Source organism: Drosophila ananassae, chromosome 3L (assembly GCF_017639315.1).
Source record: "Drosophila ananassae strain 14024-0371.13 chromosome 3L, ASM1763931v2, whole genome shotgun sequence".
NCBI lineage: Eukaryota > Metazoa > Arthropoda > Insecta > Diptera > Drosophilidae > Drosophila > Drosophila ananassae.
Window position 1 is genome coordinate 4,685,350 of NC_057929.1, and position 18,831 is coordinate 4,704,180.

Sequence of the window (18,831 nt, forward strand, 5' to 3'; positions counted from 1 at the left end):
ATGAGCTATGGACCATGAAAAAATCAGAACTTTGGCCAAAAATAGAGCCAAGAACAGCTAAAACCGCAATAAACCAATCCATCACCGCATGACCTCCAAGATACTGGGCTCCAAGATATTGCCCAATGTCTGTCCAAGCTGTAAATTTTTGGTCTAATCGCCTAACTGGGCCCTAACAGAGATTGCAGATATTGGCCAGATCATTATGGGAGGGCCGATGAAGAGAAGACCGTTAAGAGTCAACCATCAGCATTAATATTTCATGCTTTTCCGTTGCTTAAATCATGTTAGATTTATTTTGTGCTGGTTTTCAGCTGCCGCGCTTGCGCAACAACAATCAAAAGCTAACTGGTTCTGCCAGCTAGCAACTAGCAACTTGCAACCAGTAACTAGCAACAATCAGCTAGCAGCTAGCAGCTAGCAGCTAGAAACTTGGCAACTTGGCCAGAGCACCGTTGGTTCTAACGTGAAACGTGTGGAAAATGTGTGCCTCACCGTTGTAAACTTCTTGCGGTGCGGCTGCCAGTTGCAAGCCAGCTTGTGCCGATTCTAACCTGTTTTCTTCACCAGTTTCTTTTCTCTGCCGCCGCCAGCGTGCAGAAACTCTCCGAAAAAAAAAGTCCCGTAAGAAAGTCCCAGTTATTCAAGAGGAAAAACCTGTTACACGCAACTGGCTCACAGTTGATTGCCAACTAAGAAAAAGAAAAATAAAAAATAAAAAAAAAAATATATAAATAAAAGAAAAGAACAAAGCTATTGTAGCTTTGGCAGAAAACACGTTAGTACCGTTGCTTCGGATTCTTTGTTGCGCAACTGTGTTGCAAGATTAGCTGCGACTTCCAACTGGTTTATTGCAGCTCCGCTGTCGATGAGGCAACAGTTGCCCATTGCCGTTTGTTCTTTTTTTTTGTATTTTTTTTTGTATTTTTTGTTGCCTTGAAGATGTTGTAAAATCTTTTGGCTAGAATCGGAAATCCAGCAGCAATTCGAAGACGAAGCCGAAGACGGAGACTCGCAGCATTGCATGTTTGAAGCTTGACTGCATATTGCATCCATTTATTTGCGGCTACTTCGAGCCGTTCTTGCCTTATTTAATCAATTAATGTTGGGTTTTTTTTTTTTATATTTAGTTCTGTTGGCAGTTAAATGATTCCATTGACTGGTTTTGGCCAACCAAGGTTGATGCCCAAGTCGGCAATATCACCAGAACCATTTTGATTGCCAAAGAAACTAGTGTTCTAACTACATTTATTGCAAAAGTTTTCAGTTTTGGCTAATTAAGTTTCACTAAATAGGGGGTGCTAATAGTTTTTTTTATTTTATGTAATTTTACATAAGGTTACAATGTTCTTAAAGTTCGGCAGATTATACATTTTCACATAATATTTTATTATATATTTTAGATTAATTTTCCATGTTCTTATAGAAACCAGTAATAGAAATAGTTCTATATTTTGGAAAACATTCATATTCAAATTCATATTCATAGTCTCTACTACATATCCCTATATTATAATATATAAAGACTTATATAGAAATATCGTAAATCCCTTTAAACTAATTGATAAATCAAATAAACCAATAGTACTTATAATATTTGATTTTTATTACAGAACTGAATATTATTTGTGAAATATTTATGATTATCCCACTAAAAGTATTGTAATAATAAACATTTTATACATTTTAAAAACATATTTGTAATAATCCAATTAATTTACTAAATAATTTATAGATTCCTAATTTAAGAACTCACCTCGTATGGTACTTGGCATGTTAGTCAACTTAATCGATCTCATCTATTGGCCAGACTTTCAATCGCAAACATACACACATCGAGAACTCAGCGGATCAATGTCAAGGCTTTGAACTCTTCACCAGACAAGATCATCATAATGATGAAGAGATTCGCGAATTAGTTCAGGTCGCATCTGCGAGATACAAATGGCGACATCAAACAGTTTTCAAACGGTACCAATAGACCCGATGATGATGATGCCGGCGAGCGGAACGAAACGAAACGAAACGAAACGAAACGAAACGGATCAGGAAGGAGAACTGGAATTGGAACTGAAACTGATACTGGATACTGGATACTGGAGAGTGTGGACACCGTGTGGCCAGAATCCGTATGGACTGGACTGGACGTGGGGACAAGCGATTGCACACTAAATGGCAAGAGACCAAGTCGGAAGACCCGTTGTTGCATCCCAGGTCCGATCATGATCATCACGATCATCATCGGTCTCATCCGCGGTGGAATCATCATCCTCCCCAGCCGGGAACCTGTGTGTGGAGGAGGTAGTGACTGCAAAAACAAAAAAAAAACAAGAAGAAGATTTCCAAAACAGAAACAGAAGCTCAGACGAGAAAGGAGAAAGGAGCTGCAAGAAGATTCCCACCTCAACACCATTGCAACCTCACACACACACCAGTATAGGAGGTATGTGTGTGTGGTGAAGACACCATCACCTGGAAGAGTTTACTCACAAAAATTCCTGCTAATTAAATGCGTGATCACTGCCCAAAAATATCCACACAGCAACCAAAATAATACAGTCAGGTTTCAGAAATGTGAATAATAATATTATTAAATTTTTACAAATATTATTTTTAAAGTAAAAGTATCTATAAATTCTATTTCATCATATTCTTAATCCCTTCATGCTAGTCTTCATGCTAATTAGTAAGTAGTTCCATAACATCATCCCTTTTAATCCATAATTATATTAACTATTTTTTAATTTTTACCTAAAACCCTACCCCTTCAAGTATTACTCATTCTATGGCTTAAATCCCAAACCTACTGATGTAACCCTGTATCTCAAAGATACAACAGAGAGAAGGATGGTCAGAGAGAGAGGAGGAGTCATGCGTGCATTTCATCAGAGGTGAGTCCAAGAGCTCGGGATCGGGAATTGTACTTGTGTGGTACTTGAGACCAAAGAGTCAGAGACCCGAAACCCGTATTACTGTTTCTGTTGTTGTTGCTGGTTTTGGGGCCCGTCATCCGAGAGCTTGCTCAGTTGCACCTTTAATCGCTGAACAAACAGGAAGACTTCTACGGCAAACACACCAACACCAATACGAGCACACGACGCGCCCGCTCACACTCACATACACACGCACTCCGGAGAGCGGGAGAGGCGGAAAACAGGTTGAGAAGTACCGCTAAGCGGGCAACAGCAGCAGAGCCCCAACACGGAGGTCAACGAACGTTCTTAGCGCTCAAGAATGAAGGAATCAAAACACACGAAAAAACACTGAAAAGCGGGAGAGAAAGAAATACAATGGGTGGGGGGAAGAGCAGCGCCAAAAGAGAGCGCCATCGTGTAGAAAGTATGAAAAGAGAAAGGCCATCGATCGGGGGCCATTGTTTAAGAGAGCGGTGAGCACAGGTGAGCACAATATGGCAAGAGAGTGAGAGCCGGAGAAATGATTACACTGCACATGCACTTTTTTGAAACGAATTTATCTGTTCGGTTGTCTCCACCGCTTACCACTTACAGCTAAATAAAAGCTTACAAAAAAATGTGTATTTTTAGCAACAAATTTAATAAGAATGCAGGCGGTGAACAGATAAATGAGTTGTACAAAGAGAGAAAAGGCAGTGGCATAGGCCGGAGGGGCGAGGAGTGGTGGTGGTGGGGCGTGTCTGGGGCCCGAACAAAAGCCGCTTTGTAACTGTCTGTCTCATGACCAAAAGAAACTGAAATTCTTATTCTTATTGCTCAATATTTGGTAATACACACACAAGGAAACAAACTCACAGATACAGATACACTCGCACACAGATACAAATACAGATAGAGATACGTGCAAAAGCCATTGAATGTAGCGGTATTTTGTCGAAATTTTCAGAGTCTCGAGACGAGTACAAAGCTCATTGACCTCTCTGCTTTTCTCCTTCTTTATTTTCTTTTTCTCTTTCTCCGCAAGACCCCACCCCACCCCACATGCCCCCCCTCCACCACTAGTTTATATTTTGTAACAAGTGTGTAATGAGGGGCGGGGGGTCAGCGGAAGGGGGGCTCTCGATTTGCTTTCTGATATCGCCGCGTATTTCAAGCCGAGCTTCCAGCTAAATTTTTTGAGCATTTTCGGCTTTTATGTCTTCCTGTGCCAGCGGAGAACCCAAAATTATATTCCTCCTTCCCGCCTTTGAAGGGGAATCTGGGAATTGGCTTTTAATCCGGCCAGATGGGGTATTTATTATTGGCCAGAGCGAACGGCCCTTTTGGTCCGAATCCGGCAAATTAAATGGGAAGTGGGGGAGACATTCTGGCCGACAGCCTGTTGATCCTGTTTGTGTTTGCCGGCCGCTGATTGGTCCGCTGGTGACATCCTAGCGAAGGACTCCCAACCGCCATTGGCTGTTCGGTTCTCTGCTCAGTCGTGGCTTGGTTCTCTATTGTTCTCTATAGTGTTATAGATACTCTATCTTTTATTGAAATAATATTCAAATAAAATAGTTTATTGTTTAATAACTTACTTTGTTAATAACTTAAAAATAATATACAATTTAGAAAATGTTATCTACTAGATATATATAGTAGAAAGAGTATCTAATCTGTAGTAAGCCACTCCCACGCATTTCTTAAGGCTTATAGTTGTTGTCATTCATATTAGTCATTTGGAAAGTCCCTCCTTTTTTTTTTGCCCGAATCAGAGCCACAGTTCCAGGGTATAAATAGATCCTGTAAGAGTCCCATTTCCTTCAGTTTGAATCAGAATTAGTCCTGTGTGTGTTTCTCTAGACTCCATAGTGCGTGTTTATTTTGGTAATAGAATAATATTTAACTAAAAATCCATACAAATTTAATATTTTATAGAAATTTAAGTAATTTTTTTTAATATAATTTAATCCCATAATTTGTTCCTCTTACTTTGTTGCCTTAGAAATGTCAATAATTTTTGGAGAAGATTTAATTAAATTTTGAAAAACAATCATATCGAATCTGAGATGAGTTAGCATCCATGTTATTTTCATTTTAAATTCATGACAAAATGCAGTTGGAAATCGGAGTGCACGTGTGTGGTAGCTATGCACCTGTACCTGTACAGTGAAGCCACTGGCATGAGCTGATGATCGAGCGATTAAATTAATTTGCGGTATTTAAAATGTAATCAAAAGCTATGGGAGTCAGCAAGCATAAACAATTAGGTGGTGCTTTCCAATTTAAACGGAATTTTGTTGCAGATCCAGAGCAGATGCCGATTCCCCCTTCCCGGATATCGTGCTATTCCGGGGGAGATGGGCAATTAGGGCAGCTCCGTGTTCTGACAACTTGTCGACACAATTTTGATTTATTTCGTAGCGAATACCTCTGGTTCTATAAAAGCCCAGACTGATCCCAACAGAGGCAGTATTAGGATAAATATTTTCATTCCCGTAATTAGGTTATTCAGCGTTTTTTTTCCAGTTCAAAACCCTTCTCTAATACCTGTGGATACTGAGTGGGTCCGCCCCTGTATTTTCACAGCTGGCCATTTTTCCAGGCGCTTTTCTTTTGCTTTTCCAGGTCCCCCAAAAGAAGCCCCACAACATCGGAAGTGTCCAAGTTTCTCTATTCCATTACATTGTTCTTCAAATTCTTTTTTTTCTGTCTATATTTTTTTCGGCAGCGGTCAGCGGTTGACGTTCCCATTTAGCATTTCAACTTAGCACAAGTGCCCCCCAAAAATAAAAGAAAAAAATGGAGCTGGCCTAGCTGGAGGAGGACCCACACCCAGAAAACCAATATAGATACCCCAAAAAAAGGAAAACAACACCAGAGAGTGCGAAAATCCAAGAGGATTAGGCCAAACTCATAACGACACGAGTCGGCTAAAAGACGCAGTTAGCAGTTAGAGCCACTGATTGTCTCCGACAATTGCACAGCATTTACGTCAGCAAGGGTTAAGCGGGTCGATTGCACCACCATGGACTTCAAGGAATACCGCCAGAGGGGTGAGTATCCGGGGGGGACAAATCTGGGCCATAAACTGCACAGCGGCAGCATACACATATAGGGTGTATGTTAAATACCGGATGGAAATCCCGTCCAACGGGGCGTATATTTGATTTGGCCCGGAGGAGGATTTGTCCCGGCCGTTTGTCTTCGTTTGATGGCCTCTAATTGAATTCGACTGCCCAGCAGAGAATATATATTTAAATTTGAGATATATTCTTGTTTGCCAAAAGTCCAATAAAATCTTAAATTTGAAAAATAGAAGCTAGAGAAGACTTTTAAGGGAAGTCTTAAGGTTTTCTTAAACCAAGTTGATGATTCTTGGAAGCAGGAGAATGTTAAGCCCGTTTTATAATAAAATAACTATAATGTTTTAGGAAAAGAGATGGTCGACTATATAGCCGATTATTTGGAGAACATTCGAGAGCGACGCGTCTTCCCGGACGTAAGTCCCGGCTATATGCGCCAGTTACTCCCGGAATCGGCGCCCATTGACGGAGAGCCCTGGCCAAAGATTTTTGCGGACGTGGAGCGGATCGTGATGCCCGGAATAACCCACTGGCAGTCGCCACACATGCACGCCTACTTTCCGGCCCTCAACTCGATGCCCTCCCTGCTGGGCGACATGCTGGCGGATGCCATCAACTGTCTGGGCTTCACCTGGGCCAGTTCTCCGGCCTGCACAGAGCTGGAGATCATCGTGATGAACTGGCTGGGCAAGATGATCGGGCTGCCGGATGAGTTCCTCCATCTGAGCTCCAGCAGTCAGGGCGGCGGGGTGCTCCAGACGACGGCCAGTGAGGCCACCTTGGTCTGTTTGCTGGCGGGCAGGACGAGGGCCATCCAGCGTTTCCACGAGCGACATCCTGGCTACCAGGATGCCGAAATCAATGCCCGACTGGTGGCCTACTGCTCGGATCAGGCTCACTCCAGTGTGGAGAAGGCAGCTCTAATTGGTCAGTGGTTTTCCTTAATTTTTAATTATAATTTATCCTTTAATAAAATAAAAATAGACTCTGAAACCTGATACCTCTTAGTTGGTTTAGTAAGCCGCTTAAGGTCTAAGCCTCTCTTACACTTTCCTCTTCCTTTACAGGACTCGTCAGGATGCGGTACATCGAGGCGGATGAGGACTTGGCCATGCGCGGCAAACTGTTGCGCGAGGCCATCGAGGATGACATTAAGCAGGGCCTGGTCCCCTTCTGGGTGAGTGGCAGTCTGTCAAAATTAATTGGCTTGCCTTCCGCTGCCAGCTGATTCTAGGATTCTCGTCCTAGAATCGAGAATCGCGACTCCCACTGGAGCCAATTAATACATGTCAGCCAGTTAAGTGTCCTGCGGTGGTTTATTTTTAGGTCTGCGCCACTCTCGGCACCACCGGCAGCTGCAGTTTCGACAACCTGGAAGAGGTGGGTGTTGTGGTGGATTTTCTACAAATTATTCTCAAGGGAGTAGAAGAAAAATAGTTAATTTTTAAATCATTTTTCTAATTATAAAATATATTTAAGGGTTTTATAAAAAGAGGTGATAAAAATCCTTCTATTTCTTAAACCAAAAAATTAGAAAAAATGATTAATAATTTCTATTCTCTCTCCAGATTGGAGTGGTTTGCGGTGAGTACCACCTGTGGCTTCATGTGGACGCCGCCTATGCCGGCAGCGCCTTCATTTGCCCGGAGTTCCGCACCTGGCTGAGGGGCATCGAGCGGGCCGACTCGCTGGCCTTCAATCCGTCCAAATGGCTGATGGTGCACTTCGATGCCACCGCTTTGTGGGTGCGCGACAGTACCGCCGTCCATCGCACCTTCAACGTGGAGCCACTGTATCTGCAGCACGAGAACTCTGGAGTGGCCGTGGACTTTATGCACTGGCAGATACCCCTGAGTCGACGTTTCCGGGCCTTGAAGGTCTGGTTCGTGCTAAGATCCTATGGCATCAAGGGCCTGCAGCGCCACATCCGCGAGGGAGTGCGTCTGGCCCAGAAGTTCGAGGCTCTGGTCCTGGCGGATCATCGATTCGAGTTGCCCGCCAAACGACATCTGGGCTTGGTGGTTTTCCGGATTCGAGGCGACAACGAGATCACCGAGAAGTTACTGAAACGTCTGAACCATCGGGGTAACCTCCACTGCATCCCTTCGTCGCTGAAAGGACAGTATGTGATCCGGTTTACGGTCACCTCGACGCACACAACGTTGGATGACATCGTCAAGGATTGGATGGAGATCCGGCAGGTGGCCTCCATGGTGCTCGAGGAGATGAACATCACCATTTCGAATCGCGTCTATCTCAAGGGTAAACGCAAGTCCTACCGCCTCTAGTTCATGTTCCAGTTCCTGTTATAGTTCCACTTCAGTTTCTGTTCTAGTTCCAGTTACACTTCCGTTTTAAATTCCTTTTCAGGTTTCTTGTTTTTTTGTTGTATTTTTTGTGTTTTTGAGTTTGTTAATGCACTTAGATACTCCTTTAATCGTTGATTAATTTTAGTTAATATACGTTTGAGTTATGTTTACTTTTTGATTTGTGGAGTAAAATTATTATTATTTGATTTTCAGGAGATGCTTTCTGGAGGTGTTTGTTTTTGAATATTTTTGGAGTTTTTCGGAAATTATTTTTAAAATTTTCAATTAATATTGACTTAAAAGACTAAAAGTTTAGTCCGACAGTCTTAAAAACTGGAGTATAGGCTCATTTTTATTAAGAATTTAAACAATTTGATAGTGCTTTTTAATATTTTATTTAAAATAAAGTTTAAAAACTCCCTGTAGATCTATAGAGGCCTCCAAAGAAATCCCTTTAGAAGTCCTAGTTTAACAAAAAACTTTCCAATTCAGAAACCAAGGAGAAAAACGAAGCCTTCGGCTCCAGTCTCCTGCTCTCGAACTCTCCGCTTTCGCCCAAAGTGGTCAATGGTTCCTTTGCAGCCATATTCGATGCCGATGAGTTTCTGGCCAAGACCTATGCCGGTGTTCGAATAGCGGTGAGTACTACGAACCATTCCTGGACAGCCTTTTAATCCGGATATCGTAGCATCAGGAATCGCCGTCGATGCGGAGACGTGTCCGGGGCATTCTCATGTCCGGCAAGCAGTTCTCACTGGACTCGCACATGGACGTGGTGGTGCAGACGACCCTCGATGCTGGGAGTGGTGTCACTCGCACTGGCAGCACCAACTCCTACGGGCGTACAGCTCTGAAGGACTCAACCGCCCAGGCTACGGCCGGCGGGCAGGCGAGCATCCGGGAGGATAACGAGGAGTCGTCGGAAGGTATGAAGAACAGGTAGAGTAGTCGGCCAATTAGATCTATTGCCAGAGAGCTAGTGTGTGAAAGTGGCTTTTAGAGTTGTAGTCTGGATTCTAGCCTCATCATCTAATTAAAATGGCTTTCTTCCGATTTTTTGTAGAAACTGAATTGCTGTCACTTTGCCGGACTGGCAAGGTGTGCAGCCTCACTCCTAATTCCAGCCACGCCCACTCCTTGTCCACGCCCAACCGCAGTTGCAGCTCCACCTCGCACTCGCACTCCTTGACCCACTCACCTTCCTCCGGCCATTCCCCGCCAAACAACCAATTCCGGCCCATAAACGTACACGAGGCCTCCAATCAGTCCCAGATGCAGCTACCCCATCCCATGCCCCTTCCGCTATCACTCCCCCTTCCTATGATTTATCCCCCTTGCCATCCCAATGTCACCGTCTCTGTGGATAGCCTCTCGACCCCCGTCACCACCTGCAACGTCTACCATGGAAAGCGATTCCTGGAGACCATCGAGAGCCAAGCCGACGGCGGGGCATCCTTCAGCAGCAGCATCTTTCGCCTGCCCACGCCCCTGGCCACGCCCACCCAGGAGCCGCCGGAGGATCTGGACTGGCCGGCAAAGACCTTCAGCCAGCTGCTGCTGGAGCGCTATACCTCGTACTCGCTATCCCGATCCGAATCCCTGGGCAACTCCTCCACCGGCAGCAGCAGTCTCAGTTGCGAAATGGACGAAAGGGGCGGCGCCACTCCCACACCGACACCACTGAGCAGCTTGGATGAGCAAGCCACGCCCCTGTTGCAATCATTCGCCTCCCCGACGACACCACCAATGGTCACCGCCGATGGGGGAGTTGGAGAGCCAACGGGAAGGGATACCGATTCGGATGCAACCATTTGCTCGGCAGCATCATCGATGGAGTCGCTCTAGTCCTTGGGGGTCAATGGTGGAGGTCATCCAAAGCTGCTGTGCAATCAATCAATAATTCAATCAATCGTAGCTACAATCAATGTTGAGCCGTTCGTTATATCCGTAATATCCATATGTGTTTAGAGTATTCTAAGATCTGCTTCCGGCAGATTAACCGGCTTACTTACTATATCCACGTTTAACCAAAAAGTCAATGTGATTAAAGTTTCAAGGTTCCAGTTAGAGGCGCTCTGCTTGTTTATTTTTGGATGAATTAATACGATCTCCTTACGAAGGGGTCACGTCACACAATAAAACCACAGACATATAGTCGCCGGAGTCGTAGCCAGAACCGGAGTTGGGTGCTCCGGTTTCCGGGGGCCTTCCGGGAGATCATGAATTCCTGTCACTATTGCTACCGCTAGACTCGTCATCCCCTTCCCCGCTCTCATCTAACTGGCACGGAATGATCCAATGAAGGAACTTGTGGATGAGGAGGACAATACTGGGATGGGAATGAGGTACGATGAGGTCGTGGAAGAGGATGAACGAGACCAGCTGGTGATCACTCCGAAAGGTGCATTTCCTCCCCGATTATTATAGCCTGAAAAGGTACTCCAGCCAGGGCAAGTTACCCGCCAACATCCCCACTCCCTCTCTCACTATCACTCCCGCTGGGTCCACTATCCGGTCCGCTACCGCTGTCTGGAGGCGCATCTTGGGTTGTTGTCTCACCGCCGGTTGTAGAGTACCGGGAGGCAAACTTGTGGATGATCTGCGCATAGAAGGAGAGCAGGAAGAGAATGATGAAGTCGTGGAAGAGGATGAGCGAGGCCAGCAGGTGATCATTGAGTCGCATCTCAGCGAACCGTCCCCCGTTTATGGTCTGGGCATGATACATGACGAACTGAATGAAGGATTAGGGATTAGTATGGGGTTCCTCTGGGAACTGTGGGTGTTCCCGGTCCTTACCAACAGCACAATGGTACTAACAAAGAGTTGGAATATCAGAAAGGAGTACGGCATCTCGAGCAGAATATATAACATGATGAAATAGATGGTGATCATCAGGAAAATGAAGGCCAGCACGAACAGTATCACCACATCCAGTGTAAGGTCATGCTAGGGAAAGATATTATAAAGAAGTATTTAAATAGAGTCTATAATATCGTAATAATTACCGGAATTATGGAGCCCAGAAGTACGAATATGAAAACGAGCAGCACGCAGATAAAGAACCACATGACTATGTCTGGCCAAGGAGATCGGGACACCAGTGCAAACAATCCGATGATGATGAACTCCACCTAAGTAAGAAGATCTCTCAGTACTCTGGATACCCATTGACCTTCAGTCAACTCACTATTAATACGGTTAGCAGCCAGTTGAGACCGATTATGAACCGAACCTTCTCGAGGAATATGAAGAGGATTACCAGAAGCATTGCCACAACAAAGAATATAATGCTTATCCAGTAAGATGCGCGGAAGATGTCGCTGATTTCGGCGCTGTAATAAGACCAGACCACATTGCACCTTAAGAGATTAAAAACAATCTACCAGAACTCACATTAGGGCTACGATTATCCACTGGATGAGGGCCAGTATCATCCAGGCAATGGTCAGGACGTAGACAATGAGGGCGAACTTTCGGCGGGCCCGCCGGTACGCCCGGAGTCTCTGGCGGCGGTCCTCCATGGCGGTGTGGGCGTGGCCCGGGTTCTGTGTTTGGTGTATTAAAAAACGAACACACAAAAACTGGGATCAAAATTAAAGGAGTACTCAAAGCCACTTTGATCGATGATCTCGAGGGGTCAACATTTTTTCACCTCAATCTTCCAAAGATTTCTTAAAGTGATACTTTATTAATTCTTCTTAAATCTTTGGATTCTGTCTGTTCTGGAGCTCTGTCTTCTTATTCCTCAAGAATCAACTGGATAAGATTAGTTCCAATGAAATATAATCTTAGTACACATACAAAACTGACACCATTTTCAAGAATCTTCAATTTTGAAAAGTCTAAAAATTATATTTCAAAATGTTTCCCGAAGCCCCACCGCCAAAAAAAAAGAATCTGGTATGTCTTACCTATGGAGTGACCATTGGACTGCTGATCATTGGCCAGCTCCAGGTATTGGCTTGTGTGGAACTGTTAGTATCGACTTATCTCCTTTCCAGAACTCTAATTTGATCATCGTTTCAGCGATTATTTGAATTTAGTTACGATTAAACACGTCTACATCAGCCTTGGGACCTTCTTCATAAGCTTCTTCTCAATCCAACTATACGGGTTCTTCTACCACATCCTTGTCAAGAAACCCTGGTATGTGCGATTCCTAGCTGGGTTTTTGACAGTGAGTGGTTGGATCCATAATCCCAAATACCTAAATATTTAATATTTCCAACCTAGTTTGAAGCCACAACCGTAGCGATCATGAAGCCGACTCGCAATCCCACTTACTTGTGCATTATCATTTCCATTATCCTGACTTACCTGATGATGCTGATTGGTTGGATCTATGGAAATGTAGCTTCCAAATACCGAAAGGGCTGTTTCGTGAGTTATTAGGGGATTAGCTATAGAGGATATATTTTTCAGACCACTATCCACCCACCTAGACCTCCCGCCTGAGAGCAATTCTGCGGAGCGAACAGATCTATGCCCTCACCTGCTTTGGGATCATAGTTTGTGCGGGAATGAAGCGTACCGGCTTCGAGCTGTGCCTCATGCTAGTCTGCACAATGATCTCTAATGTGGTATAACAAAGATCTATTTTATATCTTATAGATTCCTAATCAAATTCATACTTTCCCCCACAGTTTATAGTCATATTCGCCGCCTCCATAAGGAGGCATTACTTCTACCGCGAGTACATAGTCTCAGACTACATCTTCATTGGCCAACTATACTACCTGAACTGCTATACTCTGTGCATGAGCTATGTGTGGACATTGTCTTGTCTTTTGAAATTCGTTAACTGGGATGCCATGGCCTTGAACATAATATTTTAGACGCACATCGCTAGTGGACGAGGCGGGCATGCGCCAACTATCGGAACAGCTGGCTAGAATGCTCCTGTTGTCCTGGCCAGAACAGTTGCTTGGTGCCGCGCTCCCAATCTGGTTCGTCGTTGGGGTTACTCTTCTGTGCAAGTGGTGCTGTTTAATTCGGTTAACCGGAAAATCGATACTGTTTTCTTGGCACACACATCGTTTAATTGTGGTGTCGCAGAATGCAAATAAATGGCTTGCGTTGTGAACTGTTCCCAAGAAGCTTCAACAGATTCCCCAGGACTGGTTAAAGGGTGGGCACATACACTTTTTTTGTTACAATTTTAAGAAATACAAGTATATATATATATAATTGTACATTTGCATAAACATACACACGGACCTCTGGTCTCGGCTACAATACGTGAAATTGTTTGGTTTAACATTAAGTTTTAATAATTACATTCTGGTTAAATATATGTTAGACGCGATTTTTAGTTAAATTTTCATTATGATTCTCTCCACCCTCTCTGTGTTGTGCGATAAGGCCAAAAGCTAATGCTGCTTGGTTCCCGTTCCAGATATACATAGGTTTGGTCCATAGGTTCCTGTTCCGTATCTGTGTGGTTGCCCCAATCCTGTCCTCCTTGTCTTCTGGGGGCACCTAGTGAGGCGCCTCGGTAACGGCCTTAGCTCCACCACCTCCGCTGCTACTGCTAGATGGCCAAACGGACACTAAAAGGATAGAAAAGGATAATATTAGTTCTTTGATGAGTTTAAAAAGGGATTTCTTTGAAGTCTTGCTGATAAAAATTCTTCCTGGAGCACTTTTGTAAAGGCTTTTACATTTTTAACTAAATTTTGAATAAAATTATAGCAAGTATTTCATTCCTATCTTTATTTGCAAAAGAGTCACAACTCTCTGCAAACAGAAACCCACAAAAACCTCCCAATTACAAACACACAAGATGCCTCTAATCTTTAGACATTATAGACTAAACAAATATGATAATTAACACTTAGAACAGATACAAGAACAACAATTACCTTTCGAGTTTTGGAGTTGCTTAGCTTAAAACATATTATATAATTTTTTATACAATAATGCGTATATATGTATGCAGTAGGAGCCCGAAACACACTCTTAAGCGTGTTGTTTATTTTTAAATCAGAACCTTAACTTTGTTGTATGGAAAACGGATTGCTTTTTGTATTTTTTTGGGTGTATGTAAGGGTTTAATTGAAAAGCGACACTGGAAGTAAACAGAAATTCACGATTTGTAATCAGTACGAGAGGGATTATCTCTTATTGGGTTAGTCGCAGTAGGAGTGCCGAAACCGCAGATTGAGCAAGAGCTGAGAGATATGTTTTAGTTGTAATAACAAGACCAGCCACCTAGCTACTCTGAGAAGAAAAACCACAACCAGAAGAAGCCCCAAAAGCAGAAGCCGAAGCAAAGGCATAAGCATCTTACCCAGGACGATGATGAGCAGCACTACGGCAATCACGCCTAGGATGATCATCATTTTCATGTTGGCCCACCACTGTTTGCGCTTCAGTTTTCCGGCCTGCTGTTCGAACTGCGAGGCGCCCTGCTCCAGTTGGTCGGCTCGTTCTCCCAGCTCCGAGAGTTTCTGGTCCCGCTCCAGCACCTTCTCCACATTCACCCGCATGATCCCGACCACCTCGTCCACCTTGGCCTGCGTCTGCTGCAGTCGCTTCTGGGCTGCATTGTTGTTGCTGTGATGGTCCCCGTATTGGTTCGGTTGGAAGTTGTTGTTGTTCGGTGGTGGCGGAAGTATGGGAAAACTGAATAATATTATATGTGTGGTGGGGGATGCTTACATGAGCTAAAATGTGAGGAAACCGATCAGCTCGGCAATCAACGCACAAAAACTAGAGGGTACAGGGGAACATAGATACCCTTGCTTGTAGAACTTTCTATTCTATCGCAGTATACAGGTTGGAAAAGTGAGTAAGAGTATATAATATTATACATTCTGCTTTAATTAAAACAAACTCATTTCTGCTGGGTCATCCTACTGTCATGGCTTAGGAATTTTTCTAATGACTTAGATTATCAAACAGCTGTTTAAGCAGCAATGTTTGGAATTTAAATATAAACTAACTAGGCCAGAACACTGCCTGATAAAGAAACCCTACTGCTAATAAACTCTAGTGCCTTGCAAGGGTATTCCATAGTTCAGGAAACTTTCTTTCCAATTCGATTTCCGGGCAATCAGAGCCGGTGACGTCACGAGACAGATACATATGTATGTACATATGTATGATGTTTTTCCTGGCGTTTGTGCGCTGAGCCTGTTGATTCGATGGTTTTCCACTTACTCGTTCACATTGGATCCGGATGGGGAGGGGGCTTCGTTGTTCTCCATTGTGAATGTGGGCTTGTTGCTGCTAGAAAGAGTATCAAAGAAAGGCCATTATTCGCTGATTTGTAGCTGCGCAGGCAATTGAGTGCAATTTCTAGCACACACTAAAACACACATATGTACTCCAGCCTCGAGATTATTGGACCCACCAAATAATAATAGTAAAAGAAAGAAAACAAAACGGCACACACCTTATCTATTCGGTGTATGAATCACTCCATTTAGAAAAATGCCATCACCAAGCGACGTACGAAAAAAAGACTTGTTGCATGCCGCCGTGCCAACACACACTGTTTACAACGCCTGCCCTTTGGCCGTAGCGCCCTTTGGCTCACCACCCACCACCCTCAATGCTCACCTTGACTCTCTACCTCTAGAATGCTGCTGTATACTTGATTTTCCAAGGGAAATTTGCTTCGTGTAGCACAATTTTTCGTTCAGGAGTTATAAATATATCAGATGACAACAATCGACATCTGTGCCTATCGCAATATCACTTTTTTCAAATATCGGACGGTAAAGATATCGATATTTTTTAAATAAGTTTTAAACATTTGACTCTTTAAAAATGTCTAAAAATATAATACATACCATTGTAACATTAAGAAATATTTATTTTATTTGTTTTTTTACTCGCATTATTTAAAATGTTATCATATTCAACTGTTTTATCGTATTTAAACTGCTAGTGTTGAAAAACCACTATGCTTAAGAGTTGCCAGACCGCTTAACTTTCTAACGCTTTTTTAAAATGATTTCTTTCAGTAAAATAACTATGGAAAATGCATAACTCGCTGGTGTCCAAGTTGCTGATTCGCCTGCTACTGCTGTTCGCCCTGGTGTCTGTCGCATCCATAGTGGTTCTCACCAAATGCGGATTTGACGAGTTGACCACGCGGGAAACACAGGCCAGCAATCCAAGCGAAGCCAGCGGCTTTAGTTACGCCTTAAGCGAAAGAGAAGCGGAAATCGAAAGGCTTAAACATGAAGTTCTTGCCCTACGTACGCAAATTCTTTTTCTGAAGAACAACCATACTAGCCACAATAATGGAAAGTTGTCCAACGGCAGCCTCCAGCTGGTGGAGACCACAGTTGGTCCACCCTCTGCCCCACTGTCGCACCACTACGACTGCAGCAGTTATATTCGAAAGCAGGTTGGTGCCGCTGAGATTCTTCACGGACTGCCGCTGAATAACGAATATGAACTGGTGCCCTATAACCATTTCACGTTCACCCGGGTATACCCCATCGACTTGGGCCTGGGAAAGCGGGTGGTGGAGAAACCCATTGGCTACCGGCGGCGCGATCTCATCGAGGCTGTGAACAAGGCACTGGAGAGCCTGAACCGGAATCATTCGGCCAAGATTAGAGCCAAGGGAGCCGTGGCGGGGTCACCCACCGATGTGATCAAGTACACTTTGGACGACTTCGTCGAGGGCATCTACCGCAATGAGCCCACAACTGGCACCCAGTACGAGCTCTATTTCCAAAGCGTAAAGAATCAGGCGAGCCCGGTGCGGAGGGCGCTGGTCATGCGCCCTTTCGCTCCTCTGCAAACCGTTCAGCTGTCGGAGCTGACCCCGGCTTTGGATGCCGCCCAATCCAGTCCTCCCGTGATCCATGTGATACTGCCCTTGGCCGGAAGGCTGCACAGTTTTCTCAACTTCTTGCACATGTTTGCCAAGTTGGAGGATCGCCGCCTGGAGCTCATTGTGGTGTATTTTGGAGACAACGGTCTTGACCAGGCCCGTCGAATGGTCAGTCGGTCGAAAAGAACAGAACTTCTAGCCCTTAATGAGACATTTAGTAGAGGTAACTATAAAAACTATTTATTTATTAAAGTATTAGTCTAAAATAAAATAAAATTTATTAATCCAAACAGCCAAAGCTCTGAGAATTGGTGCGGAGCATGTGAAGCCCGCTGGAGAGGATGTCCTGCTTTTTATGTGCGATGTGGATATTATGTTTACGACCAGATTCCTAGAGCGCTGTAGATGGAATACAGCTTCTGGAAAGAAGGTAAATAATAAGGGAAAGATGACTTAAAAGAATTTTAGCTTAACTTTCCTGTTTTAGGTCTACTATCCTGTTGTCTTTAGCCTCTACAATCCGCATGTGGTGTATTCATTGCAAGGAAAGCCGCTGCCCAGCGAAGAGGAGCAGCTGGTGATCTCCAGGGACACTGGGTTCTGGCGGGACTTTGGCTATGGAATGACGTGTCAGTACCGCTCGAACTTCCTGCAAGTTCGAGGCTTCGATGAGGAGGAAATAGTCGGCTGGGGCGGCGAGGATGTAATGCTATATCGAAAATATGTCCGCTCCAAAATCAAAATTATACGTGCCACCGATCCAGGTATCTTTCATCGCTGGCACATAAAGGTATTATGAATATATTATATTATATTGAGAATTGGGGTTAACAGTCTTTTGGATTTTATTTTTAGATCTGTGCCAGTTCACTGACTGCGGATCAGTATCGGGCCTGCATCCGATCCAGAGCTCTGAATGAAGCCTCTCATGCCCAGCTTGGCTTTTTGGCCTTTCGGGATGACATAGCTGCTGCCCATGCGGCCAAGTTGAACTTGTGATACTTGTATATCCTTCATGTATCCTTACAGATTCGGCTACTCTGGTTTAGGCCAACATATGATTATGCATTTGTCAAGAAAATGGTAGTAATTTTCTAAAATTAATTCATTTAGTTAGGTTGAAAAGGTTGTTCAATTTCAAAAACATTATTTAAATGAGAATATGTTTTTTATTTTGTTTAGAAAGACTTTGTTTAGATAGGGTATAAAAACATTTGTGATAAAAGAAAAGTTAAATTCATACATTTGTTGTTTAATAAATTTAGTTAAATTCAGTTTCCATTGGAGATAAAAACTTTAAACACTACCATTTTGTCACAGAAACATAATCACATACTATATATAACCTAAAAGTATGTACAATTCGAGACAATAACTTGTATTTAGCAGAATCGTTGAAGTAGCTTAATTGTTGATCTTGTTGCGCCCTCGACAGTGCCACAAACCGACACATACACATCACAACACATCACAAATTGTTCTTCCATGAAGTGAATTAGATGCAATCTGTAGAGCCCAAGAAAATATATATATTTATCATATCGAATCAGTATCTCTTACTAAGCCTACCATATCTGCCAGACTGTGGCGCGCTTTGTAACAACTAAATTAAATCGTTTAATTAAACTTGTCGCCTGGTTTCTGTTTTTTTCTTTTATTTTTATGTATTTTAAGTAGTTTGTTTTACGGATGAAGCCAACGACCTCCGCTCGGGGTTCAGTGAGCGTGCCGACCAAGAAGGTAATCCA

General features: G+C 43.6%; 6 protein-coding genes across 18 annotated transcripts in view; 3 read left to right on the top strand and 3 right to left on the bottom strand.

The window, feature by feature from the left end:
- LOC6494992 (probable nuclear hormone receptor HR3) overlaps nt 1-2,166 on the bottom strand; it is a 28,949-nt gene extending 26,783 nt beyond the window's left edge. The window contains exon 1 of the mRNA XM_032451200.2: nt 1,757-2,166. Coding sequence (XP_032307091.1) covers nt 1,757-1,799 — 43 coding nt within the window. The 5' untranslated portion in view covers nt 1,800-2,166. The remainder of the gene's footprint in view (nt 1-1,756) is intronic.
- A 621-nt stretch (nt 2,167-2,787) lies between these two features.
- LOC6495630 (histidine decarboxylase) lies at nt 2,788-10,358 on the top strand. Of its 4 annotated transcripts, none has more exons than XM_044715453.1 (9): nt 2,788-2,891; nt 5,626-5,950; nt 6,329-6,907; nt 7,048-7,157; nt 7,307-7,360; nt 7,549-8,242; nt 8,782-8,927; nt 8,978-9,215; nt 9,353-10,358. In XM_044715453.1, the coding sequence occupies exons 2-9, from the start codon at nt 5,923-5,925 to the stop codon at nt 10,132-10,134; spliced, it is 2,631 nt and encodes an 876-aa protein (XP_044571388.1). In that variant the 5' UTR covers nt 2,788-2,891; nt 5,626-5,922; the 3' UTR covers nt 10,135-10,358. The 4 variants fall into 4 exon arrangements, with proteins under 4 accessions (XP_044571388.1, XP_001959261.1, XP_014763385.1 ...); XM_001959225.4 differs by lacking the exon at nt 2,788-2,891 and adding an exon at nt 4,738-4,781; XM_014907899.3 differs by lacking the exon at nt 2,788-2,891 and adding an exon at nt 4,738-4,781 and having other exon boundaries at nt 8,978-9,228; nt 9,353-9,492.
- LOC6494990 lies at nt 10,334-11,893 on the bottom strand. The gene is made up of 5 exons (XM_001959226.4): nt 11,683-11,893; nt 11,477-11,621; nt 11,295-11,420; nt 11,086-11,235; nt 10,334-11,020 (listed from the first exon to the last, which is right to left on the bottom strand). The coding sequence occupies exons 1-5, from the start codon at nt 11,808-11,810 to the stop codon at nt 10,745-10,747; spliced, it is 825 nt and encodes a 274-aa protein (XP_001959262.2). The 5' UTR covers nt 11,811-11,893; the 3' UTR covers nt 10,334-10,744.
- A 169-nt stretch (nt 11,894-12,062) lies between these two features.
- On the top strand, nt 12,063-13,377 carry LOC6495631. Its single transcript, XM_001959227.4, has 5 exons — nt 12,063-12,263; nt 12,316-12,466; nt 12,523-12,669; nt 12,732-12,869; nt 12,933-13,377. The coding sequence occupies exons 1-5, from the start codon at nt 12,151-12,153 to the stop codon at nt 13,122-13,124; spliced, it is 741 nt and encodes a 246-aa protein (XP_001959263.1). The 5' UTR covers nt 12,063-12,150; the 3' UTR covers nt 13,125-13,377.
- On the top strand, nt 13,279-18,709 carry LOC6495632 (chondroitin sulfate N-acetylgalactosaminyltransferase 1). The gene is made up of 5 exons (XM_001959229.4): nt 13,279-13,417; nt 16,260-17,306; nt 17,377-17,513; nt 17,571-17,873; nt 17,939-18,709. Exons 2-5 carry the CDS (start codon nt 16,277-16,279, stop codon nt 18,080-18,082), a joined length of 1,614 nt encoding a protein of 537 aa, XP_001959265.1. The 5' UTR covers nt 13,279-13,417; nt 16,260-16,276; the 3' UTR covers nt 18,083-18,709.
- Nucleotides 13,411-16,007, bottom strand: LOC6494989 (synaptobrevin). 10 transcript variants are annotated; one of them, XM_014907613.3, is made up of 4 exons: nt 15,853-16,006; nt 15,451-15,519; nt 14,579-14,913; nt 13,411-13,838 (listed from the first exon to the last, which is right to left on the bottom strand). In XM_014907613.3, exons 2-4 carry the CDS (start codon nt 15,495-15,497, stop codon nt 13,768-13,770), a joined length of 453 nt encoding a protein of 150 aa, XP_014763099.1. In that variant the 5' UTR covers nt 15,498-15,519; nt 15,853-16,006; the 3' UTR covers nt 13,411-13,767. The 10 variants fall into 10 exon arrangements, with proteins under 10 accessions (XP_014763099.1, XP_014763098.1, XP_032307097.1 ...); XM_014907612.3 differs by having other exon boundaries at nt 14,579-14,844; nt 15,853-16,005; XM_032451206.2 differs by having other exon boundaries at nt 15,451-15,516; nt 15,853-16,000.
- Nucleotides 18,710-18,831: the final 122 nt, after the last annotated feature.